Raw genomic sequence first — 10,337 nt, 5'->3', positions numbered from 1 at the left:
CAGTTTCAGCTGCGGCCTGTGACTGCAATAGCAAATAGTCAATATAACACTCTGTGATCGACAATACACTCTGACAGGCTTCTCTAACCACACAATCCATGTCTTGTTTAGCGGTCCCCAACCGTTGTTGCCTGATGTGCCCTGACAGCCCATCAGTTGAGCTCAATTACCCCATCGACCCTAGCCATCATGTTCCAAATATACTCTTACTGTATGGAGTATAAAGTGGATATTGTTAGATATTTTTCGTATTAATTGAATGTGTCATTATATGGGTTTCTGGGCTCAAGTTGAGTTACTATGAGTGGGAGAAGCTGGATTTCAACCATCACAGGTACTGTTCTTCTATATCAACCATTTATGATCACGTTTAACCATTTCAACCATTTAGTCAATTATAATGGACAATTGATGTGCAGTTTATTAGATCAGCATCACACAACTTGTAATTTGACAGTTTATTTTACTCCTTAGCACAATATGTAACTGTCTTAATGTCATTTTTTTAAGTTGAGCTCTTTCACCCATCTATGCTTATTGGAGTACCCCTGGTTAGGAGGGCAGACACCTCTTAAAGAGAACAAGAGGATGAGAGACAGATAGGTAGATGGTGTTTCATTATTCATGCCAAATGTCTTTATTGACTAAATTTACAGTACACAACAAACACAATAACCCTCTCAATCACTGCTTGGCAAGTGCGTGTCGGCTACACACCTTAACAATCACCTCTTTCTATTAAGGGTTCACTGCGCTGTTCTCTGTTTGAGACTGGATCAATTTCTGGTATCTTCCTCGAGTAAACAATCACATAAAAACCCACTGGCTGACTGCTTTTTTTTCCAAGAAATTCATTTACAAAGTGGACAATACACGATCTGCATTAGTATTGATAGAGAATACATCTACTATAAAGGTAAAATAAACAACTAGTGTGGTAAAAGGTAGGTAGTTCTTTACAGCTATGAGCTCAGTTTTTGTCTAATATATAAGTACAGCACAGTCTTTGTGGGTAGTGGTAGTCATCTTTCTCATCACAGTCTTCTTGTGGTGTTGGTGGAATACCTTGGTGGGAGTGTTGCATCCCACAAGTAAAGATTCAGTTTGGATCAATATGCAGTCTAGGTAATACTCAATCCACACATGTTTGCTTGCTTTCCCTCTCTCTGGTTCAGTCTTTTCTTTTCATATAGCTTCTTCTTCTTTTCAGACGGCCCGGCAGCAGCACAAGGCACAAAGCCTTGAGGAGAGGTGAAGAGATCTCCAACCTCGTCTTCTCCCTTCCTCCCTTCTTGCTTCCTCTTTCTCTCTATCCTCTCCCCTGAGCAAGCTGGTCCCAGTGCTATACGTGTCCAGGCTTGGACAGGTAGGCGATGAGGGCCACAACCACCCCCACGTACATCCCTGTTCCAATGGTGATGGAAAGAGCAGCCAGGAATAGGGCTCTTCTGGAGCTCATTCCTGCTCTGGAGAAGTCTCCCTTAGCGATGGCCTTGCCAGTCTGACAAAACAAAAACAGAGAGTGAAATGAGCCGGTGTGTTACTCATCAGCACTGAGAGTATGAGTAGGTGTTAAGCCACAGTTAAAAGAGAGAAAACAAGAAATGCTCTCGGGGAGCCATTAGTTACCATGGCAATTAGGTCATTATCCCTCCGACAGTGACAAATGTGTTGTTTGGGTGTTTTGGTCTCCTATCAAAAAATGAGCCTGGCCTTTATTTATTCTTCTGACACATTATTTTCTGCTCCAGTATAATTGTGTCTGCAATTACTGTGGAGGATGTTGCAAAACCACTAAGATATGCTGTGCTTCGTTTGAGGTTTCGGGGATAAGAGCCTAATTTTTTTGGAATGGATAGATACTGACATTAGATGAACTTAAGGCGATGCTATAATTACAAATAAGGTCTCAGCTATGGATGCAACAACCTAGAAACATTTAATTGCAGTGGACTGTGAACACAGAATATTCTGCAGACCAAAACCTCAATGTTAATGGTTTCACAAAGTGAACACGGAGGAATGGCAAGTGGGCCGAAGCTGCTGAATTTACGTAGTCAATCATCTGAAACAACTGCAAGGCGGTTCGCACGGTGGAAAATGGGCTGTGGTAGGACTTGTCTGAGTGCCTGTGCTCGCTGACCTTAAACAGAACGCAGCGTTATCAGAGTTAACGACAGGCTTGACGTCTCTGGGCATTTACCTTGTGAGAGTAGTAAAAGGCAACGATGCCCAAGGGCCAGAAGCAGCAGAGCATGGAGAAGATGGTGAGGCCCAAATAGTCCCGAGGGGGCAGCACAATGAAGTTGTCCTCACTCTCACTGTCACTGGAGCTGTCACTCTGGAAGACAGTGGGTTGATAAGGAATAGTTACACGTCAGAAAAAAAAAAAGATGATGATGCACTTTTTGCAGGACTACTAAGTACAATTTGTGAGACAAACACATTCACAAAATGAGGCAAAAGGTGAATGGAGGGGTCTTGAGATTGACACTTCAATGATACTGTAGTAAGGTTGAGATGCGCAGATAGTCAGTGTACTTTGGACATCTTAACATGGTGTTCCACCACCACCCAGGACACGATGTGCTCAGCCAGCCAGAGAGGATTTGGTGCTTCTGTCAACACCCATGAGCGGCCTGACAGATAACACAGGATTAACGGATTGTTCCATCATTGCGTGGTGACAGGGGAAACAGCAAGTAGACAGTGTCATTTATGTGCTAAATTGCTTCTGCAGCATGTGAGACCTCCACCATTTCTCTTCGAAAGACACAGGGTCTTTCGAGGCAGCCTCCCAGTACTATGCCTCGGTACTCAAACTCAGGGCCACAAGGGCTAAGTGGGCTAATGAATGATGGATTCGAATGCCACTGATGACATTGGCACATTGTGCCTGCAGCGAGGATGGCAATGTGACTGCATGGGTGACCTTTAAGAGGACATCGCCGTACTTCTCTCATCCGCCCCAGAGACAAAGTGGATGTTTGTCTAAATAAATAGCCCCCATAAGGAGCAGGTTTCATTTGTTAGTCGTGCTGCCTGCAGGGATCAATCAAAGAGGGGAAAAGGAAGGCACAAAATAGGAATCGATATGTAAGGCAGGAACTGAATCAACCATTTTAGAGGTAATTAAAGAACAGTCAGAGAAGCAGGCAGAGCAGGAAGGAACAACATTTGGGCACTGCTGACCACAATTTGAAACATCTTGTGCACAGTTTTCTCTTTCTCTCTCTCTCTCATCTACATTTACAAAACCACAAGATTTAATGCAATTATCGTGTGCTATTTTAGGAGTGTTTTGTGTGAGAACCTTATTAGATGTAAGGAGGAGGTGGAGGAAAGCAGCGCTATACTTTCCAAACAGTTTCCAAACAGCTAGAAGAGATTATGAAACATCCCCTTATCTGCTTTATGAACACTGTCCACCTGGACAGCCGGGTGTGATCCATCAAAACAGCAGCTGGTCATAACCACATAATCTGACATCACATGAATAAACCGGTGGGAGCAAACAGCAGTAATCTCCTTTTATCTTTGGAGCAAGACCCGATAACAGTTCTGAGTGACTGGTGCATTCAGTTCTACTGACAACCTGCCTGACACCGAGCCCGGCTGGCTGGGGATACACTCCCAGTCTGGTCTGATTCCGGTCTGACTGATGGGGCACTGCAGAGGCAGAATACCTTTAACAACCCTGTCACAGCTCTCGCCGAGGCCTCGTTAGAGTCTGGAGGGGACAGTCCACTCCACAGCAGGGCACACAGGGATCCCTGCACCCTGTTACTCGGGGCAATCACAGCGGCACCACCCACGCACTCTTGTCACTTTGTTACCTGCAATATATTTTTTCTCTGTCACACAGGTGTCAAACATCTGCTATTGTAAAGTGACACTACCATGCTTTTTCTGTTGCTGGATCTAAACAATGGGAACCATGAAAACATATAATGATAACATGGGTTGCAGTAAGAAGCACAAAAAAACCCCACATCTACTGACAGATAACACGGTTGTATTATGATGGGAGACCGTCACAGACTACATCCTGGAATTCACTCGCGCTGCTCTCTCCCTCTTATTTTTAACATTCATAGCTGTGAGAGTCCTCTAAATGTTCAACATCTATGCATCAACACAAATGTTTGTTTTTGTGACTCACAAAACACATTAATCTAAGAACTGAGGCACACACACACACACAGAGGAAGGGAATAGCAGGTGCTGGGCAAAAAGTCCATCTGGAAACCCAACTCTCATCTGAGCCCTGTTCATCCGATTCATTTGCTCTTTTGAATTGACATGGAATAACTTCAGCTCCAGGCTCACCTGCTTCGAATGGAAATGCATCAGTGGAATTATACCCTGGTAGCACGGCATTACTTATGGCATTAATGGTAGTCGCTGCCATGTCTCTATCTATCTGCCAGGCCTTCGAGTGACAAGAGCTGCTGCGATCATCAGCCCAGTTAGGGGGCTATACTTCTTCCTCTGCCAGCTAAGAGCCTTGGGTATTTTGCAAGCGTCCCTGGATGAAATTAGATTTTTACCACTTCTCAAAAGACTTTGCTCTTTTGCTGTCGTGATTTTCTTTGGATAATGTCGTTATGGTACTAAAAGAACAATAGCCTGGATAGATAGACTCAGATGTGTCATTTTCTAAGAAAGTAATTATAAAACAAAAGCGAACAATTATCCTGCGTTAGATTTGGAAGACTCAAGTAAATTGACCATTTAGGGAACAGAGTGAGAGATGAGTGTGAATCACAGTGGCAGTCTATTAAAATGAAATTATTAAATAATAAGCATCACTATACACGCCATGACTCACTTTCTGCTGAAAGATGGCCTTGACAGCTACGAGTAAGTGTTGTCACGCCTTTAATTTCATATAGCGACTCAATATTCTAATTACTCTGTCAAACCCTGCCAAATGGCTCTTACTTGCATCAATCTGCTCCTTAATGTGTGTAGTTACAACAATTATTGCCATATAGCTTGTAGAGTATAACAGCTTCTACACCTGCACACAGAATGTCAGCATGTAGCTGACAACTGAAATATACACTGCTTGTAGAAACCTAGTATATCAGGCACCTACATCTCCTAACGCACTGTAAACTGCCATATATACAGAAAATGTATTCATATTTTTCTTTGGTGTGACCTCTGACCTCGTACTCAGGACCCTGCTCCTCCTCCACCTCATACGACACCGTCTGTATCTTCGCATCCTTCTCCCCTTGTAAGCCGTCCAGAGGGTTTTCTGTGGAAACTCCACCCGACAAAGCGTCCTTACTCTCTGTGAAAGTGGTCTCAAAGCTCTCGCTCTTGGAGTCCTTGCTGTGAAGACTCACGTCGTCCTTGTACAGGATGAAGTTGGGCCTGTAGAAGGCTTCCACAGCTAGATGCAGGGATGTGGCATCCAAGAACTGCTGAGTCTTATGCTTGCCATTAGTCCCGGTGTAGTAGTAGCCAATGAGGCTGTCCTGGTAAGGCTGGCTGGGGTAATCACACTGGTAACCCTGGTAATCGTTGTGCACCACGTGTCTGCTGCTTTTGTCAAGCAGGGGGTTCTGGAGCTCACTGAGGCTCTCCATGATGGCAGGTTCAAACGTCTAGTGGATCGGAGATGAAGTCCAAAAAAGATTTGGCAGTCTGGTAGCTGGAAATGCATGTTGGATACAATTACATTTCATTAATCAGAACTTTAAGAGAAAGAAAAAGGAAGCACTTTGGTTAAATCATTGCACATTTTGGGGAAAATATAGTTAATCTAGCTGCAGTGTAACTATCCAGTCAGACCCAGATGTAGAACATGAATTCAGAGCAGGAAATACTTCATCCTGTTTGGCAGTCAGCATTCCTCTCACAGGCTCTCAACAGTCTGAGCCATAAAATCACCATCTGCCGTATGTTCAACTGTTGCATCTCACACCCTCAGATTCATATAAACGTGTGAGGAAAAAATATCCTCCACATGTCACAGCGTCTATACTGAACACTAAGTTATGTGCTGCAGGCGTTGCTGCACTTTGCACTGCATACTGATTACTTTGTCTGTAAACTGGACTGAGTGTTTTCAAATGAAACTGAAGAGTGGGGCAAACGAGTGGAAGATTATCTTTTTAAAAATTGTGATTTTTACAAAATAAAAAACAACAAAAACACAATAGCACTGTCGGGAGCGGCTGTCACTAAGGCAACAAGTCTGCCAATGAGAGGCTGTGTGATCTGAGCATGTTCAGCTTTGAGTAAACATATATACTATATTTTGTTTTTCAAATCAAGCACCAATGGTTGGTCCATCTTGGCCAACAGAGACCTCATCCATCAAATTAATCTTTCACCCTGTGAGTTACAATGAAATAAGATAACAGCCACTGAGGGAGCTGAATCATATTTTGGAATTAATAGAAAGTAGCAAATGAAGTAATGCCATGCAATCCTCGTTGAAAGTGCTGTAGTGAGAAATGAGCAAAACATTTTGAGGTTTTCCATGCATTAAAACTATGAGGTTTGGTGAGTTCCACAGTGCTGGAAGCAAAACCTCACGGGCTGGGCAAAAGAACATGAACACAAGATGAAAAATGTATTGCCATCTACTGCAACAATAAACAGCCTCAAGACTTGTATCTATGCTTCTGACACGGTCTAAGCAAAAACTACAAAATCCTCACAAAGCTGATATTTATTGCAGAGGACTGTGTTTGTTTGCATTACGGTGCCTACATATGAGATGTCTCCTGGCCCAAAGCGAAGACATGCTGACCTACAGCAGACCTTAGGCCCTCTCTGACCCCTGAAGAACAGAAGCTCATGGAGTCACAGTGGGTGTCGGAGCTGTTTGGCATGGAGAGGCATAAATAATGGTGGCCGGTGGCTGAATCTGAGCCCACACACCCAAGACACAGGCTCAGTATCTTCCCCCCTGTGTCCTGCGGTCTCCATTCTCACATGCCTCTGAGGCTGAGCCCCTCTCCAGATAACAGGGAATTCCATTACACACTACATTAGACAACAAAAACCACATCCCACATCCACAAATAATTCATCTGACAGGAGAAGATGTGCACTTAGCACTTGCATGTGCTCAGACCCTGCAATTATTAATGATCATGAGCACATTCTTTCTCTCTATCTCTTCTGTCTGTTTTTGTCTATTTACAGTTTATTCATTTATATGTCAAATATATGTTGCTCTCTCTCTCTCTCTCTTTCTCTTTCTCTCTCACACATACACACAAAGACGCACACGCACAATTTTCATTATTATTTTCCCTTCACATAAAATTGCACTTCATTTCTATTTCTAATTCTTTTATTTTCTTTTACTGTTTTGCTCGGTTGCATGATAGAGACATATCATATCCACCCTGGAACAACAGACTGGGAATACTTTTGGACACTCGTCGGTAAACATCTCCGTAAATCATCTTACCTGTAGTGGAAATTCCTCCCGCAGCTTTGCTCAGCATCGTTCCTCGGCGCAACTGAGTCGATGGAGACGGACGGACCCACCTTTCTACTTCACATTATCAGTTTTTGGGGGAAACTGCCGTCGTAGCATCACATGAGGCATCCGCCTCAGAGGAAGTTATTCCGTGCGTCTTAAAACCGGCTGAGCTCTGCCCGCCATGGCACCGCTGCTGCGTCTGACAGGTAGCTTTTACGCACAGTATCACACTGAGCTCAGGCTCCCGACAACTCCGACAGAGGCTGAGCTGACTCCAGCCAGCTGACTGGCTTTGTGAAGGCGCGCTGTAAACTCTTAATACCGACTACAGATTTGACATTTTCCAAACTCGACCTGCCTTGCCTGGGTATCTTCCTCCATCCCAGTGTCTCATGCTGACTGAGGTGCTTTCTTTGCCTCGTTGCATAAGCAGAGTGTCCCCTGGAAATAGGTTGAGTGCCTCCTGAGATAACCACTATATTAGATCACGTGAGCCAGCCTTCCCACTTTGCAGACTCATAAGATAATGATGTGTAAGTGTTATTCTTCCTCACTGAGAACGCCCACTAAATGTAGAAAACACATCTGAAAAGCTTATCCGATTATTTCAATAAAGCTCTTCCTCTGCTGCGTGATTTTAGGATCCCTCTTCCTTACATAATTTCGTCTTTTATCCTGTTTCAGAGAATGTGCCAATTTACCATTATTTTCTTCTCCCTGCAATGTGCATGGCTCTGAATTGGTTCCAAATATAGCTCAGGAGTAAGCCACTATTAAATTCATTGCGCATTTATATTTGATTAATATTTTAGACAAATCCCATGCATTTATCATGAGCCTGCCAATTTGGTTGTGACTTTAACCCGACTCTGCTAAGCTGCTTATGATTCCATGCCACAATTTATCATTGTAAACACTGTTTACATAACATTAATAAAGATGTCTTTCCCATGCAAGCAAATGGGTGGCATAATGGATTCCACAGCGCAAAACTAAGCCTAATTTATTTTGATCCTACTGGAAAATAATAATGACATAACTAGAGTATTTACAGGGACACTGTCTGCGGTTTATACTCACTAAAAACACACTAAAACAGTGCCCATCAGTGGCTGTAATGCTGTGCCATGAACAGAAAGACTGATATACAGCCACTGAACACTGGACACATATCTTATTCAGAAGAAGCACTCTGTTCCACAGGCTCATAAAAATGTCTGGAGTTAATAATGTGCAAGCCCAGGCTCTGTCACTTTCAGTGGGAGATGTATTAAGGTGCTGATGGACACTTTATGGGGGAAACATGGGGCTGCATTTATAAGACTGGACACACATGAGCTGCGTCTCTCCCAGAGTCACCTTGTGTTCACATGCACGAGGCGACGTGGCATAACAGCCCTGCCGTCTCCATGATGGATACCACTCCCTCAGGAGACGAGTATATTAGAAGGGGGTAAGGAGGGGGCCAGAACCTGCAACTGTTTATCCATTATTCTGCTTTCCCTCTCTCTCTCTCTCTCTCTCTCTCTCTCTCTCTCTCTCTCTTTCTCTATCAGCCATCATAGCAGGATTCAGAGTAACATTTTCTAATGAAGACCTGTGTCAAAATGGCACAGCAGCATCCATTGTCCAACACATCCCAATCTAAGATGCGGCACCATGAAGTCAAACCCAGTATGGAAGAGTGGTGTCACATTAAGCATAGTTTATGAGAAGAGAAGATTTCTCCTTGGACCAGGCCAGCTTTTTCTGTAGATGGACTGTGAATATTTATGGTCCTCACTGTGCCCCTTTCTTCTGCTCCATTTTCCACTCTATATTTAGACACTGTGTCACTACATAGCAGATGCACTATTTGTCAAGTGTTTTTTTTCTCAGAGTCTCATAATTTCAAGAAACAAAAAGATTGTTAGGACTGAACGTGCAGGTATTCCTGTGCTGTTGATTGACAAAGTGTAACACTAATGTGAAAATGTTCTTATACTTACCTCTTATTGACTTTCCTCCACCCCTGTTTGAAATCACAGCTAACTCTTGACACCATGAACTTTCCTAAGGCCCATTAACCAGCTTTAATCATTTAAACACTTTTGGGAATTAATCAGCTTAATCCGATTGGCAGAAAAAGTATCAAACCACTTAATTTGATCTGGCCTAGGCAGGGTTTGCAAAGAAAAGGGGGGCTTTAAGGAGCTTTTCCCACATGACCATTCTGAGCATTATTTCCTGTTTGATTAATCACTTTGGCAAAGCGTATGCCAATAGAGCACCTCTGACCGCTGAAACAGCCCATGGGAGTGAGGCTGATGCTAAAGTGAAAAAATACATATTTAAAGCTGTGTGGATGCTAAGTAGTTCACATTTGCAGCATCATTTAAACATATTTCTAACTGTTTCACTCAGCAGTTCTTATATGTGCAGTTATTTCCATATAATAAACTATTTTCTGCGGCTGGTGCAGACACATTGCAGACACCAGGTGTTGAGGACTTCGTTCATGTGGTCAAAGCGGTCAGTTGGACAATTTTCCAACCCCCCGCAGCGCCAGGTTCAGGTGCACGAGCAGGAGGAGGTTCAGCATATGGGAGGGTTTTGGCAGGAAAAGAATGTGGAGCTTCTTCCAGACCTGGGGGCAAGCTGCAAGTCTCAAACTGAAAACTGAAAGCCACACACTAAACACTGTCATATTCACCACCTGACTCAGGCTACAATCAGCTTTTCAAGAAGGAGATGACAGCGTCACGTCGTCTTACGAGCAGAGAGAGTATGTAAATAACAGTTGGTGATGAATAGGATAGTAGGTAGGTGAGGGAATGAACAGCAGATCCAGCTGAACACCTTCAGGCAGTGGAAATTTCTTTCAAAGGAGCAAATTGAGCTT

General features: G+C 43.5%; 1 protein-coding gene across 1 annotated transcript; it reads right to left on the bottom strand.

Annotated features, from left to right (window-relative positions):
• Positions 1 to 641: 641 nt before the first annotated feature.
• Positions 642 to 5,626, bottom strand: LOC139212059 (synapse differentiation-inducing gene protein 1-like). The gene is made up of 3 exons (XM_070842505.1): positions 5,175 to 5,626; positions 2,204 to 2,341; positions 642 to 1,501 (listed from the first exon to the last, which is right to left on the bottom strand). Exons 1-3 carry the CDS (start codon positions 5,598 to 5,600, stop codon positions 1,343 to 1,345), a joined length of 723 nt encoding a protein of 240 aa, XP_070698606.1. The 5' UTR covers positions 5,601 to 5,626; the 3' UTR covers positions 642 to 1,342.
• Between the last annotated feature and the right edge of the window lie 4,711 nt (positions 5,627 to 10,337).

The sequence above is a fragment of the Pempheris klunzingeri genome, chromosome 13, assembly GCF_042242105.1.
Source record: "Pempheris klunzingeri isolate RE-2024b chromosome 13, fPemKlu1.hap1, whole genome shotgun sequence".
In the NCBI taxonomy this organism is placed as follows: Eukaryota; Metazoa; Chordata; class Actinopteri; order Acropomatiformes; family Pempheridae; genus Pempheris; species Pempheris klunzingeri.
This window is presented reverse-complemented; position numbering and strand designations above follow the sequence as displayed.

Bases quoted from the DNA above. Each gene is read 5' to 3' on its own strand.
- LOC139212059 (XM_070842505.1), bottom strand. From the start codon at position 5,600: ATGGAGAGCCTCAGTGAGCTCCAGAACCCCCTGCTTGACAAAAGCAGC. The intron at 2,342-5,174 runs GTCAGAGGTCAC...ACTGTCTTCCAG, and splicing joins AGCAGGGTCCTGAGTACGAG to AGTGACAGCTCCAGTGACAG. The intron at 1,502-2,203 runs GTAAATGCCCAG...TTGTTTTGTCAG, and splicing joins CCTTTTACTACTCTCACAAG to ACTGGCAAGGCCATCGCTAA.